This window comes from Callithrix jacchus, chromosome 6, assembly GCF_049354715.1.
Source record: "Callithrix jacchus isolate 240 chromosome 6, calJac240_pri, whole genome shotgun sequence".
In the NCBI taxonomy this organism is placed as follows: domain Eukaryota; kingdom Metazoa; phylum Chordata; class Mammalia; order Primates; family Cebidae; genus Callithrix; species Callithrix jacchus.
Window position 1 is genome coordinate 154,135,115 of NC_133507.1, and position 15,297 is coordinate 154,150,411.

General features: G+C 36.4%; 2 protein-coding genes across 11 annotated transcripts in view; one reads left to right on the forward strand and one right to left on the reverse strand.

Annotated features, from left to right (window-relative positions):
• GIGYF2 (GRB10 interacting GYF protein 2) overlaps positions 1-15,297 on the forward strand; it is a 167,262-nt gene that overhangs the window by 70,174 nt on the left and 81,791 nt on the right. Inside the window, exons 1-2 of one of the 8 annotated variants that reach the window (XM_035306077.3) lie at positions 5,003-5,415; positions 6,126-6,213. The exons of 6 other annotated variants lie outside the window; for them this stretch is intronic. In XM_035306077.3, coding sequence (XP_035161968.3) covers positions 5,356-5,415; positions 6,126-6,213 — 148 coding nt within the window. In that variant the 5' untranslated portion in view covers positions 5,003-5,355. Of the gene's footprint in view, positions 1-802; positions 914-5,002; positions 5,416-6,125; positions 6,214-15,297 lie in introns of those variants that run through there. One more of the 8 variants, XM_078328845.1, reaches the window with a different exon arrangement.
• On the reverse strand, positions 535-12,812 carry KCNJ13 (potassium inwardly rectifying channel subfamily J member 13). 3 transcript variants are annotated; one of them, XM_078328846.1, is made up of 3 exons: positions 12,667-12,812; positions 4,922-5,397; positions 535-2,904 (listed from the first exon to the last, which is right to left on the reverse strand). In XM_078328846.1, exons 2-3 carry the CDS (start codon positions 5,379-5,381, stop codon positions 2,282-2,284), a joined length of 1,083 nt encoding a protein of 360 aa, XP_078184972.1. In that variant the 5' UTR covers positions 5,382-5,397; positions 12,667-12,812; the 3' UTR covers positions 535-2,281. The 3 variants fall into 3 exon arrangements, with proteins under 3 accessions (XP_078184972.1, XP_017829295.1, XP_078184973.1); XM_017973806.5 differs by lacking the exon at positions 12,667-12,812 and adding an exon at positions 10,431-10,551; XM_078328847.1 differs by lacking the exon at positions 12,667-12,812 and adding an exon at positions 10,431-10,551 and having other exon boundaries at positions 2,205-2,547.

The window sequence follows — 15,297 nt, forward strand, 5'->3', positions numbered from 1 at the left end:
ATGTATCCTTGACTCCAAGACCAAGCTCCCAGGTAGTCCAGGTTACTGAGCTGTACATCCAGGAAGGCAGAGCAGCCATTCCTGCCTCCCAGTGATTTCCCCCTTTCTTCCATTTTTACTTCATTTTCCTCAAATGGAAAGAAGATAATGGTCTTTCTATAGAAAACTTAATCCTTAATCTCGAAACTATGATTTTAAATAAGTGAAAGAAACATGAACAGTTCTCTCAGAAGCTTTCTGTCTCCTACAAAAAAGTTTCGAATCATGTTTCTTATAGATTTATTAAATACTTCCTAAGTAACAGTAGGTTACCAACAGTTTTTTTTTGGCATGTGTAGGGGAAGTCATATTTGGCTTTCAAATGCCAAGTTTATGTATAAACAGTAAGTATAATACGAAATTCATCTGACTTGAATGGAATCTTAGTTCTGAGGTTTTACTTACTCACTTGTGTCACTTTGGGCAGCTTCACTTAACTAGTGAGATTGTGGTCTGTGTAGGTGATGCAGTACTTTTAGGAAAAAACATACCATGTAAGTCTTCAATACTACTTTATTTTCACAGGTTAGGTGAATCTTGTTGATAATAGAAATAAGAATTGTTGCTGTCTTTCTGTGTTACTGTAGTCTTGGGTTGGGAAAATCTGTTGGTCTAATTACTACTTAAGAATGAATGTTTAAGATTTTCAAACAGCAAAAGTTCACAATAATTAAGTTTCTGTGTTCTTGATATTCTTCTACTATTATCAGTCTTAAACCACTCCAGAGTTCTTCTTTATTTTCTTTTCCTTTTGCTCAAATAGTAGAAAAATGTGACTTGCTGCTGTGCCCTGCTCTTCACACCTGCTTGCCTTTACTCAGCTAGTATTTATTTCAAGAGATGATTCCTGCCTAGGTCATCACCAGTGGGGAAGGTAAATCTTTCATTTTTCCCACAGAAACCTGAATAAGGGAAATTTCAGAAAAGAACAGCCACAAATCTGTTTAAAACCTGATAGGGTGACTTTTTTGGTTATTGTTTCGCTTAAGGACGGTTTCTCTTTTTTTTTTTTTTAATTGAAATGAAAATCATGCAAATGGTCATCTTAAACTAGACATAAGGAAAAGGGTTCATTTTAGCATAGAAAAGATAAAAATGAAACAGAGGAAGCATACTTTTTATGGAGTATTAGATTTGGAAAGAAATAATAGAGTTCATCTAGTCCAGCCTCCTACTGGTGAATAAACACTCATTTTGTGTTTATAGAAAAAACTATTTGAAGTTGGAAACAGGAATTTGGGTTTGAAAATGCTCTGTTGCCTAATTATCTTTTGCTTTATCTATGGTAGATTTTTTTCCCTACGCAAGTTATGTCTAACAAAGCTTTATATCTATAAAGACTTAAATATATTTTTGTATTTATGAATTATTTAGAGCCATCATGATGATTTATATGATCAAATGAATCATACATTGGAGGGGAATGTTTTTACTTAGGTTGCTAGAAGTCATTTAGAAAACCACTATTTGATTATTATGGAGAAAAATTTTAAAGTAAATTTTGCATCTCCTTGCAATACAAAATACTACCCTGCAGGTTCCATTTGGCGTGGAGCTTGTCTTATCTGATCACCTTCTGCTGCAAATATATGAACATATGTATGTGTTTGGCTGTCATGTTTAAATGCTTTTAGATTTATATATAAATCTGTACTCTGATGTTTTTCTCATTCATTTTTGTTCTTAGTTGTTAAAAATTAAGGAGGTAATACTTACTCAAGTTTCATAGTATAAAGAACCAAATGAATGATCTTTGTTTTCTTGAAAAAAATCCCAGCTTTTAAAGGATGTTCACTAAGTATTGTGAAGTTGTCATTTCATCCAGGGAGCTAGGTTTGAAACTAAACTATTGCTTCAGTTTGCAGATGAAATGAGAAGTTAATGGTTGATTTTTCTGAGTTCGGTTGTGTTACACTTGATTGTCCATTTTGCCTTCGTTACTGGTATCCTACCACATTCTTACAAATTCACCAGCAGCATTTCTGTATAAGGGTCTGACAAGTTGAGTTACATTGATTTCAGCCGGTAACAAACTTTGTAAGGTAGAGTGTTATGTTTCCAGACTGTATATTGTTAGCTCAGCCATTTTTATGTGGGTGTATAGGCATGGTTACCATGATATAATCAGAGAGCTGTAATTAGCATTGAAAAAAGAAAACATGAGATACAGTGAATAAGAAGTAGCTGCATAACTGGCTGGGTGTATTTAATACATTAAAAAATAGGGAGCCATGGATAAGTCTTACTCTGTCAGTCCTGTTTCAGAGATCTGGAAATTGTCAATGCTTTGTCCATTGATGCGGATATCCAGGTCAGTCCTGTTGGGGCTTTTAGAAAGCAGAGGAGTTGGAAATTCAGGGACAGTCTTGTCAAAATTCTCCATCTTGATTTGATATTCACCTTTGGAACCTCGGGTCAACAGAGATGCAAAACAATGATGTAACATGATCTCAGAGGGTAGGTAGGATGTCCTCCTCTGGCAAATTTCTCCAGTGCCCTCCTGCATTGCTGAAAGGAATACAACTAATTCAAAGTGGGAAGGATTTTCATGCTGGAGCAGAGTAGCCAGAGGACTCGACGGTGTAATGGAGTGATAGTAGGTTAGTGGAAAGATAAAGAACGGACATTCCTCAGAACTGATGCCATCAAGGTGGAAATCCACACTGGTCTGGTAGAGTTTGCCATTTTCTCTTTCCTGATAGAGCACAGCTGAGACCCGGACACTGGTTAGAGGGCTAGGTCGGGTATTGGCCACTTGGAAGACAAGATTAGGTTTGCCATCTATGTGAGCTACTACTGCTATGTCAGTAAAACGAATTGAGAAAGCTCGATTTTTTGGCCGGGCAATCTTCGCCACAAAGGCACCTAAATTAGAAATTATTGAATTTTTTTTAGAATGAAAACTTCAAATATCAATACTTTTTCTGAATGAGAAGGATATATCAAACATTTATACATTTCTTGGTGCCATGCCTTCCAGTGAGTCAGGAATTAAACTCATTGTTAATTTGGTTAGTCTCATTTGCCTGAAGCATTTTTCAAAGTACATTTCTGTTTAAAAACCATGATTTCAAATGAATAAGCAAAATGATTTTGTGACAGAGAAGTGTAAAACTTTGTCCTCTAGTTGCTTACAAAGTCAAAGAATTGGTCACTGCCTATATTCCTGTGCGCACTTAAAAAAATGTAATAGAAAATAAATGCAACTTGGCTACAGCCAGATTACTTTAATTTGAAGTAGAAACTAGGTTCAGAGTAGAATGATTTAGGGTGGGGAGGGGACCAGTAGAATGAGTGATATTTTGGCCAGGTACAGTGGCTCATGCCTGTAATCTCAGCATTTTGGGAGGCCAAGGTGGGTCACTTGAGGTCAGGAGTTTGAGACCATCCTGGCCAACATGGTGAAACCCTGTCTCTACTAAAAATACGAAAATTAGCTGGACCTGGTGGTACATGCCTGTAATCCCAGCTACTCAGGAGACTAAGGCAGGAGATTGCAGTGGGCCAAGATTGTGCCACTGCACTCCAGCTGGGACAACAGAGCAAGGCACCATCTCAATAAATAAATAAATAGAGTGATATTTTGAAGAATTTTTAACTTTGAAATGTATACAAACCTTTTCTGGGGCAGGGTAGGACTATCAGGTAATTTCAGTGCACCTTTCAGGTATATCATCCTTGTGCCCTAAGCTATAGATAAAAGTTTTTAAATCAGTTTTGTGTCACAGATTTTGTTGGCAGGCTGTTGGTAAAGTGTAAGAAGTAAGTACTTACCAGAATTATGTTTTAAGGGCTTAAAAATAAAATACAAAAGAAACCAAATTATTGAAATTAAGTTGAACATTTAAGAAATGATATTATAGTACTATTTGTGCCTTACTGATAAATATTCTAGTAGGAGGTTTAGTACTATGGTTTTGAAGTATTATGATTTGATAGGGCAAATATCTCTGATTTCTGTTTGAATCAAAGCTTCTAATACTGCTGATGCTATTGTTTTTTGTTGCCTATACGAAATGCCAAATTTCAATTAGTGGTTAGTGCAAAGAGATATTAAGTTTTTCCCATCTAAGTTTACAGGTCCCCTTAATTGTATCGAAAGGACTGATCCAGTACAGGAATTCTTGTTGTTTATGATTTGCAGGTTATAGAACTAGTTGGTAGCACATTGGGATTTCATTCCAGATCACGCTTCATGCGGCCCAATGAATGCTTACCTTCTCAGATTATTATTGAATAGTATATTAAAGACATGTTTTCCTTTACAATCATATATGTCACATGAAAGGGCACTAGTCTCCTTTAAAGGAAAGGGTTTTTCGTGTTATGAGCAAAATTTCATAATCTTTATGGACAGTATTTTCAGGGCATTTTGCTAAGAATGTGTATACATAACTTGTTCTCTAACATGTAAAGCTGACTATGGTGCTCTGGGCTCACTGGCATAAAGTAAATCTTGAAAAGATGAACTCATAGGAGAGAATTCTACCCCAGTGAAGAATTTGTTAGGTAAAATGACTGTCAAAATATGTATTGAATGTATTTATTATGTATTTGACAAACTGATTAGCTTCAGTGAGAAACTCCTTTTAAACCTTTTGTTAATTCTTTTTTTTTTTTTGTTATAGGAAATTTCTGCAATTTAGTGTTATACTGATTGATCCCTTTTTATTTAAGTTGTTTCAGTAAGTAAAATTTCGGCATTGAGATAGGTTCCTTAAGCATTTCTCCTATTTTTTGGTGCTAAGCTGTTTCTTTTCAATCTTATGCATTACCTGCTGTTAATATGAATAAATTATTCTATAACAATATTACTTATAATTGACTATACCCTTTCCAAACACCTGTAGGTTTTTTTTTTTAAGAACAAAGACAAAATTACCTGTGATAAAAGCCTCTAGCATGAGGCCGAGGAGCATTTGTATGGCAAGTAAGGCGATTGCACTTGGACAGTCACCACTGGGGAACATGGTACCATAACCAATTGTGAGTTGTGTCTCCAGGGAGAAGGAGAATGCAGCTGTGAAACTGGTGATGTACTTGACACAGATAGTGTGGTTTTCAGGTGGGGCATCATGATCTAGTTCCAGATCACCATTCATCTCAGCTAGAACATACCAGAGCACTGCAAAGACAAGCCAGTGGACAACAAAAGAAGCAGAAAAGACCAATATCATCCAACGCCAGCGCATGTCCATTAGGATTCCCCAAGCATCTCGAAGATACGCAAGACCTCTTTGAGCGCCATCCATTTGAAGTGTGCTGTGGCCATCCTTGGTGACCATCCTCCGGTATCTTTGACTTAGGAGAGGAGCAATGACTTTGCAATTACTGCTGTCCATCTCAGGCTGTATTTCTCTGAAAACGAGTAAATTAGTAAGCTCTTAACTGTTTTACAGTTAATGTTTGTGATTTCGGAGACCTCATGCACTTTCTGCTTTCTTGGGAATGCTTCTCTAACCACAACTTTGCCAGCTCTCTCCCTTTTCCCTTTACATAAGGGGCATTTACTGAGTCATTCATTTGGAAGCTAATTGTGTGTTATTTAAAAATAACTCTTCTATTGTTTCTTTGAATGACTATTAAAACATTGTTTAACATTTAAACATTTTCCAAGTATATTTTAGAATGCCCATGGGTAGCGATTATATACCCCTGTGTCTTCCTTGTACAAGTCCAGGTGTCAAGCATTTATTGCTCTGACCAAATATTGTGTGTAAAGACTAGCATTTTATAATTAATTTATAATTATGCATTCATTATTCATAATTAAAAGGGGTATGTTTAAATATGTAAGTTTTCTTCTGTATAAATAATTAGAAGTCATTTGGAAGTTTATATTAGACTGTCTGCAAACCTTTGAAGCCAGATTTAGTGCTAGGACAAGGCTTACATTTGTGGTAAGCTTTTAGAGATCTGTAGTTCTAGTGTATGCTTTATAATTAGCCTATTTAGAGTTTGATATATTGATTTGTATTTTTAGAGACAGGATCTTGCTCTGTCTCCTAGTCTGGAGTGCAGTGGCACAATCACGGCTGACTGTAACCTCAGCTAATTTTTAAAATTTTAATTTTTGTTGGTACCAGGTCTCAATATATTGCCTAGGCTGGTCTCGAACTCCTGCTCTCAAGCCATCCTCCTGCCTCAGCCTCCCAACTCAATGGGATTACAGGGGTGAGCCACCACACTTGGCCTTATTTAGAGTTTTATGATTAGGCTTTATTTGTTTTTGTCACTTTGCAGCCATGTTCATGGATTCTTTCTGCCCTGGATGATGGCTGTTTCTTTCCATATTCTAGGCTTTGAATAGATTATGGGGTAGAAAGAGAACTGTTTTCTTGGCAAAATAAGAAATTCTAGGTAGACATTTCTAGATAACATTAGCTTTAAAAGTAAGTAAACCAGAAGAAAAAGGTTCAAGAATTTACTGAACTAAAATCATTAAGGGATTAAATAAGAATTTTAAAAAGATAATTAGTATAATTATTTTTCTGCTGCAAACAGTTTTCATCAGTGGTTATCCTTTTCTCAAGGTGGTGAGTAGAAATCTGATGTATGCCTTCCTTGTAATCATCCTTGCCTATGACAGAGGTGTCTTAAGACTTTAGTATAGCAGTTACTAGGAATAGAACATGAAATGCAGCTTTGCTTCCTTTAAGTGAGCCTCTCTTCTTGCTGCAGTCCGGGACTCTGAGTTTATATTTGACCCTCCTCTTTGCTTCTTCCTTTAGCGGTAAATACCCTTGAGAGTGCTGCATACCCACTTCCTGCGTTTTAATGGGGCTTAAGAAGGGCACTACAGACATGTGGAGCTAGGTTGTTGCTTGGGTTTCCTAGTTCCTATGCCTAGGGACTTTGAGGCTTTGGAGACTACCTTTCTGTGTTGTTGGAATTGGATATTGGCCAGCTGGGTATATACCACTTTCTTCTTTTGCTCTGAGGCTAACTTAACATTTATTGGTGATACTAGAGAGCTTTTCTTGTATTTTCTTCAGATTTGAGCTGCTGATGGAATACTGGGATGATAGTTCAGTTTAATTAGATTACATGGCTATTTCAGTTCATATGATAGACATTAAAAAGTCTTAGTGTATTAATGTTTTATAACTTATTACTCTAAGAAGTTGTCATAATCATTTAGCGTATTCTTTTTTCTTGGCATAGCTATTTGATGACCCTTATTTTGTTAGATTCTTTTTAAATGTTTTAGGAGATCTGATCTCTATGTTTTTGGAAACAACAAAATCTTCATAGGCACTATGGTAACTGCTTTCATACTGTATTATCTCTAATTCTTCAATATCTCAACAAGATAGCCATTGTTCCCATTTTCAGATGAGGTCACTGGTGCTCAGACAGATAAAAGAAATTTACACAAGGCAAACAGGAGCTTTGGATTATTTGGATGATTATTCAAGTCTAGCTAACTTCAAAGTCAGTTAATTTTTTTTTATTACAAGAAACATTTGGTGAAATAACAGTCTTTCCAAAAATGATTGGTATTGCATTCTCAAGATAGTCTTTAACAGCCAGATTTCTAGCACCTTTAGTAGATGCCCTTCTTGCCCCATAACTGTCTCAAGCATCCATATTAAACCATTGTTAACTTTATTCATGATTCTTAGGATAGTAATGATTAATAACATTAGCTAATATATATATTGTTTAGCATGTGCCAGGAATCATACCAAATACTTCATGTGTACAAGCTGATGTGCAGCCAGTGGGCAGCATCTGGCACAGAGTAAGCTCTCAGTAAAGTATTAGTTGCTTTATTGTTACTCAAAATGTGTCCAGCTGGGTGTGGTGATTCACACCTGGAATCCCAGCACTTCAGGAGGCCAAGACAGGATGGCTTGAGTCCAGGAGTTCGAGACCAAACTGGGCAACATAGTGAGACCTTGTCTCTATTTTAAAAAAAAAAGGTGTCTTAAGTTTCACAGTAATAAATACCACTATTAGTCCCATTTCACAGATAATGAAAGTCAGGGACCAGGCATGGTGGCTCATGCCTGTAATGCTAGCACTTTGGCACTTTGGGAGGCTGAGGCAGGAGGATTGCTTGAGGTTGGGAATTTAAGACCAATCTGGCCAACATAGCACGACCTTGTCTCTTTAAAAAAAACAAAGGGAAAGAAAATGAGGTAGTAAGTAGTAGATATGAATCCAATACATTTTGAGTCCAGAGTTAGTGCCATATTGCCTCAAAAACAGACATTTCACCTTGCTTAGCCTGTGTGAATAATACTGTTCCATTTGATTAGTTTTGTTCAAGAGCCACTCCAGAGTATTTGTTCTTCAGTAGTGTTTATTAGGTTCAGACTTAAGATTTGTAGGTTGAAAATAGATTTTCGTTAAGAAAGTCTTTCAAGACTTAAAGACTGTTACAGTCTGAATTGTTAGATAGTCTAGTTGTGTTCTGCACATGAGTAAAATTAAAGCATTCTAGAGAGTATGACATAACATTGTCAAGTTTATATTTTATTGATGAGAAGGCAATTTTAAAAGTATAATACTGTCATCATAAATAAAATTATGATGACATAATAAAAGATTTTGACACTTGGCAGAAAGATATAACAATGAAAGGATAGTTGGTTGCTTTCAAAATAGTGGGTGAACAACTTTGTTGTTCTCTACTGTTGTTGCTTCCTGCCTATGTGAAAATGCCCCTCATGCTCCTGGACACTGGTGCTTGTCCCACTTGTGGAGCCACTGTCCTACTGAATGCTGCTAAGTGCTTAGTGTTTCACAAAAGCTTGAGAAAGAAAAAGCTCCATGATACTTTTTTATTTTCAACCTGCTTTATTTATGAAAACATAAAATTCCTTACTTAGAGCCTCTCTGTGTAGACTATAGTCAACAAATTTAATCATTCTCATTTGGGCTTTTTCAGGACTGTTACTTCTTAACCTACAACTTTTGTAGCACTCTTACTCTAGGCTCTTTACAATTTTATCTTTTTTCTCTTGCAACTAAATACATGGAAAAACCTGTAAACAGGGAAGTCAAAAAGGCTAATATCAGAATAGTTAAGCAGCATTTTTTTTGAACCTAAGACTGCTGGATATGTTTGGATTGTGTTGGCAAGTAGAGTAGTGTAGAGAAGGAAGATTGATTTCTGATTCCCATTTATGCAATTACCCTGAATAAATACTCTGTGGACTCCTATAGTCAGTGTGATTAGTGTAGAGAACACAGGATAGGGGATATGGCCTTCAGGCTCTGGCACTGCTGGTTACATAGCTGTGTCATTTTGGGCCAATCACTCAATCCCCTTGGCCTGGGATCTTTAGATTAAGACAAAGAAAGTGAAAAAAGAGGGAATTATGATAATAAGATTTCTTAAAGTTCTATAGACTTCTGTAAACACATTTCTAATTCCTACCACAGATACAAGTCTCCTATATGATTTTTTTTGGTATGGTTTGATGTCTGCTTATATGTTTAAAAAATTATATTACTATTGCCTGATATATGTAAGTCTGATCAACTGATCCCAATGGAAAGTAGAGTAGAAGGTTGGGAAGGTTTGCTTCTATCTCTGTGTGTGGGCTGTAGAATTATTTGCCCATTTATACATTATTTGGAGGAAAAAGTAGTACCTATTAAAAAATGATAGGCAGCTTCATTGATCATCAAAATTTATTCTACTCAGGGCTGTAGCACTTAAAATTGTATCTTTCTGTTGCCATGATATAAAATAGGATAGTTCATACTAAAGAGTTAAGATAAAGGCTATAACTAACAAACAATAAATGAATATGGTATTACTGTGTATTTGTTCATGTCTGGTGTAAATACTTTAAGACTATACTGAAAGTCTTATAATGATTTCTCCTGCTGTCCATAATTAGGGCAAACAGTATGAGTTCTAACCCTATTATATAAGCTCAGAGATTCTATTTTAATTTCTTAATTGCAGAAGCATCTACTAATTTCAGCAATAATTCCATGCTTAAAAATTTACAATAGTATACTCATCCTTTTCTTCTTAAAGAAATAAAAACAAAGTGGTTTATTCTTTTGGCATTTGTTATTTTGTGCTCATTTTGGGTTTCTAAAATTCCTTCCAAAAGAAAGACTTAATTTTTTTTCGAGCCACCAAATTTTTTTCCTCAGGCCTTTATTCTCTACTCATATATTATAATGGAAAATGAGTTTACATTTAATAAAACAAGAAAAAAATATCTAGTAATGCATTCAATGTGGCTGTTATTCCATTTTTAAAACTTAAAAGAATATAGAAACCTTTCTATACTGCCCTATAGATAATGTCTTTGTTTTAAAAATTATTGGGTAAACTAGCTCTCTTCCTATTTGCCAGTCAGTTTCTTTCCCTGTTTCCCATAAAGAAAGAATTAAGAATGGATATTATTGCATGTACTCACCAGTTCTTTTTCTGGGTCAGCCTTTATGCAAAGGTAGGTCTTAAGGAAATTTATAGAGTCTGTCTTTTTGATCAGATAATTTCAATCTACAAGTCTAGTTTGTAGGTTCTCTTCTTGGACTGGTTTTACAGCTTACATTCCTCTGTTTATAATGTTGTGGGGGCTGGTTTCAGCTGAAGTTGATGTGATTGGTCACTTAGCCTGCAGGGGGGCCAGTTAGCTCTGATCATGTGGAAAAGAATGCTGGTTTGTTAGGAGGTCTTTCTTTACCCAACACAAACCTTAACAACTCTGGAGAAAGCCTCCAGAACTGACTTGGAGAAGGGGTGCATTTTTTTCCCTCTAATCAGGACCGGTCTTTAGTAAGTTTGCATAATCTTACTTAAGAGTTTATTTGAAAGTTCAAAGGGATAAAATTCCCCGCAAGATTTCTTTTTAGCCGTCTCGCTTTATATATAGCATGTTGAAGTGTGAGATATTTCCTTTACTAATCTTTTTTTTCCACCATGTCTCTGGGGAAGATTTATTTGGATAAGGACTTACAGGAGTAAATTAATGCATTGATTTTCTTAGTTTTCTTTTTGTATCTCATCAGAATGGCTATCATTAGTTCCAGAGCTAGTAATATAGATAATTTAGTTACCTGAAAAAAAAATTTTTTTTTTTTTTTTGGCCAGGAAACAAACATTTTTTCTTTCTTTCTTTCTTTTTTTTTTTAAAGGCTGTGTACAAAGACCTTAAATAGGAATAAAATTAATGGTTCTGTACCTGGTACTCTTAAAAATACACACCTGTGTGAAAGAACTGAAGAATTTTCTTTAGGCTTATTTTAGTGATGCTTAGGAGATATTTCCCTGATCAGTATGATGAAGTATAGTGTTAATAAAATGTAGTGTACAGGGTACAAAAATTGTACCTCAACACTGATACAGTGTTTAGGTGGAAAATGTGATCCAGCTTGTTGGAACCCTGAAACAAGCTGTGGTATGACTTTGTGCAATACCGTAGTGAGCAGTACTTTTCTCCTGCTCTGTTAGCTGCCGATTTTAAAACTTTGACCAAATGTCACATGTAAGAGGATCTGAGAAACAAAGACTGGTTGTTCAAAGTAAAATCTTGGAAGGCCTGCTGGGAAAATTATTAATGTAGACCAATATAATGCTACTTAGAAAGTGAAATCCGCCTTTGTAGAATCCTCTCTGACCCCCCTACAATTTAAAAAATATATTAATTCCTTCTTTGTTTTATTAATGCCAAACGCTTCAACACAAGTTCAGACACAGCATTAGAAACATTGACCTTCAGAACTAGGGAAGGTAAACTATAAAGGGATTTGTGGTATGATGCTCATTCCCTGCATGTACTGGTAGAAATTATAATGTATATTCATTCCCAGTTAGGTAATTGAAGAAAAACAATACAACAACAAAAGTACTAGAACAAGTATAGTGTAATACTGCTTCTAGAAAGCAGAAGCACTTGGTTGTATCTGCCATGTGTTTTGAATACACACTATATGTTTTTTACTTTCATTTTTTTAGACATAGAGTCTGGCCGTGTTGCCTAGGCTGGAGTGCAGTGATGTGATCACAGCTTACTGCAGCCTCAGCCTCCCAGGCTTAAGTGATCTTCCCACTTCATCCCCCATCCCCTGCAGTAATGCCACCACACCTGGCTAATTTTTTATTTTTTGTAGAGGCAGGGTCTCACTGTGTTGTCTAGGCTGGTCTTGAACTCCTGGCTCAAGCTGTCCTCTCACTCAGCCTCTCAGAGTCCTGGGATTACAGGCATGAGCCACTTCACCTGGTCTGAATACACATTATAATAGGCAAGATAGGAAAGGATTTTATTAAACTTAAAAGTCTTTTGTCAGAGACTTGGTTTCAATATATTCTGACAAAAATGATTTGGCAAAATGATCTTCAATTAAGAAAGCAATGTCTCAAGTGAAGCTTTCTAATTTCTGAATTTCTACAATTAGAAAGTCTTCTATGGTCTATAAACAGTGATTCCTAACTGCTAATCGTGAATATTGTAGACCAGCTCTGAAGTACCCACGCAGGAGCATAGCACTCCAATTACAATAGCCTGAGCATTTAAAGTCATTTCTGGTTGAAGTTACCAGATTAACTGATGTAGGGGAGAGAGAAGACCTCTTTTCCTTTTGAAGGTTTGGTGATTGAATCAATAAAATAAACCAACAGGTGGTAGACTTAACAGGCAAAAAACCGCTTACCTGCTTAGGCGCAAGAGTCCTATAAAACATCAGACTTGAGGAAGGACCAGATGATTGAAGTTCTTAAAGCACTGGGCGTTGGAATAGGCCTGTGGAGGTCCTGGGGGAAGGTGTTGACAAGCTGTAGGAAAATGAAGGGAGGAAATGTATGATGAACAAAAGTTGTCTGGTTATAACCAGTTAAAAGGTCCAGTAGAGTTAGACTTTAGATAAGGTTATATAATTCACTACATGTCCTTATTACAGAAGAGATTAAAAAGAGTTAAAGTCTAACCCTACTGGACCTTTTAACCTCTTCTGTGATAAGGGTAATCTTCCCTGATTGATGAGATCCTAGGGTGGGGACAAAGAAATTTTTGAAAGAAGAGGGCATTAGAAAAGGCCCCTCCCTGTACTTGGTGTTTCCAAGTTTTCTCAGTTTGCAGTAACAAGCACACCAAAGCAGCACATTTCGGGGTGGTGGTTCCTGGGCTCCTTCACTGAGATGACACGGATATTGACACAGATGATATGCCACCTTGACCCAAAAACTCATGGTTCTTTCCATCTAGACAATTTGTTATTTCTGTTTTGGATGTTTTACAGTAACGTAATTGGAGATGGCTCTAAAACATTTCTTCTGTGAGTGAACATAAATGCTAAATACCTGTTCATTGATGGATTTTGCATTCAAAATTATAATGATTAAATTAAGCAAGTTACCAAGACCAGGTGAATTATTCTATGTTAAATCTATTCCTCTGTCCCTAAAGGTAATTGATTTTCTGACTGAAATAATTCACTATATATCTGTAAATGTACCACATTTTTCTTGAGAGCAATAAAATCTTCAGTTGGAGTGCAATTTCTGGCCTATGTACATAGGTAATCTCACAGCTTTAAAACTGTAGCCTGGTCTCCATGTTCTTGCTTACATGGTGTACTTAGCTTTTCTTTTGACGATGTCTAGTCTCTTTCCATTTCCACTTGTCCAAGCCAGCTGCTAATTGCCTTCTCACAGATTTCGGGCAGCCTCTGCATGTGTACCAGCAGACAGCTGAGCATGAGGGCTGTAAGGTTATGGTACATATTCAAATCGCATGAGGACCTTTTTCAGAGATTCCGATACACTGCAGCTTCTCCAGTCTCTGCTGTTTTTTTCAGGACTCATGTTAACCACCTGAGCAGGTTATTTATTCCTCAGGGAGAAAGTTGTAACTCTGTGTATAGAATTTAAACTGCTCTGTCCTAGCCATCCTGAGTTTTGTTTACAAGTAATTGTAGGGGAGGGGAGTGGTAAATATCAATACTTGGGTGGGATTCCCTTTTATCGTTTTCTTTGGTGTTAGAATATTTGTTTGGTGTGATCATATCTGAGTAGAGTAATACAGAGTCACTCTTTAAAAAATCTGCAAACAAACAAGCTTCAAAGTCTGTCCCATAATTCCACTTTTGCTTGTGGAGATTGGGTACTTGTAAGCTCCAAGTCTCACAGCTGTAGATTTTGTTGGCTGAGTGCCTCTTTGCTCCATCTGAAGTTTTCCATAAACACTATTTTTGGCCGTGGGTCAAACATGCACACAGGTGCCCTTTTTCTGCTCTTTCTCCTTAGGAAGTCCACTCAGTTAGACCGGCAAAAACCAACACTGCATTTTAATTTAATTTTTAGATAAATCCTATTTGGACTTAATACACTAAGAGTGAAACAACGAAGTATTTATTGGCACTGGGGTAATTATTTATATATACAGTACACATGTATTTTAGCACCTTTTACACAATTTACTTTTAATGTAAGGATATAAATATCGGTAGTGTAGTTTCCTCGTAGTAATGTTTGCTATATTGAATGGAAAAAGGCACATTTAAAATTTGTGTTTCTTTGCCTTTTGAGGGTGACAGACACCTTTAAAGTTTTGACGAGAGCTGTAGGTAGACCCTTTTACCTGAAAGAATAAAAAAGTGTGCCAGCACAAAGTGCACTTCCAGTGCAAGGATTCACAGCCCTAAGCTCATTCATTGACTGCAGATTAGGAATATTTGGTTCAGGCATGAGTTTGAAAGTAATTCAATAAGATTTACTTTAAAATCTTCTTGTTTATAACTCTGTTAAGATTTTAAAAAGAAGTCAACTGAAATGCAGTATTTTGTTAGTCAACTTTGTCATTGTGCTGATGTTACAGAGGGAGGAAGACTGATTTTGAATGCTGAGAAGGGCCATGTAACTGTCTCCCACTCATTTTAGTCTTGGTTACTATGAATTGTTGGCATTTTTAGACGTGAAGGGAACTTAGACATTGTCTTCTAAATTGCCCACAAATGACTTTAATACTTATCATTTTTAAAAAATTATTATTATTTTTTGAGATGGAGTCTCGCTCTGTCTTCCAGGCTGGAGTATAGTGGCTCAATCTCTTCTCACTACAACTTCCACCTCTTGAGTTCAAGCGATTCTCCTGCCCTAGCCTCCTGAGTAGCTGGGACTACAGGCACACACTGCCATGCCAGGTTAATTTTTAGTATTTTTAGTAGAGATGGGGTTTTGCCATGTTGGCCAGGCTGGTCTTGGACTCCTGACCTCAGGTGATCTGTCCTCCTCGACCTCCCAAAGTGCTGGGATTATCATGAGCCACTGTATCTGGCCTATCATTT

Bases quoted from the DNA above. Each gene is read 5' to 3' on its own strand.
- KCNJ13 (XM_078328846.1), bottom strand. From the start codon at position 5,381: ATGGACAGCAGTAATTGCAAAGTCATTGCTCCTCTCCTAAGTCAAAGA. The intron at 2,905-4,921 runs GTAATTTTGTCT...TTTCTAATTTAG, and splicing joins GCTAGAGGCTTTTATCACAG to GTGCCTTTGTGGCGAAGATT.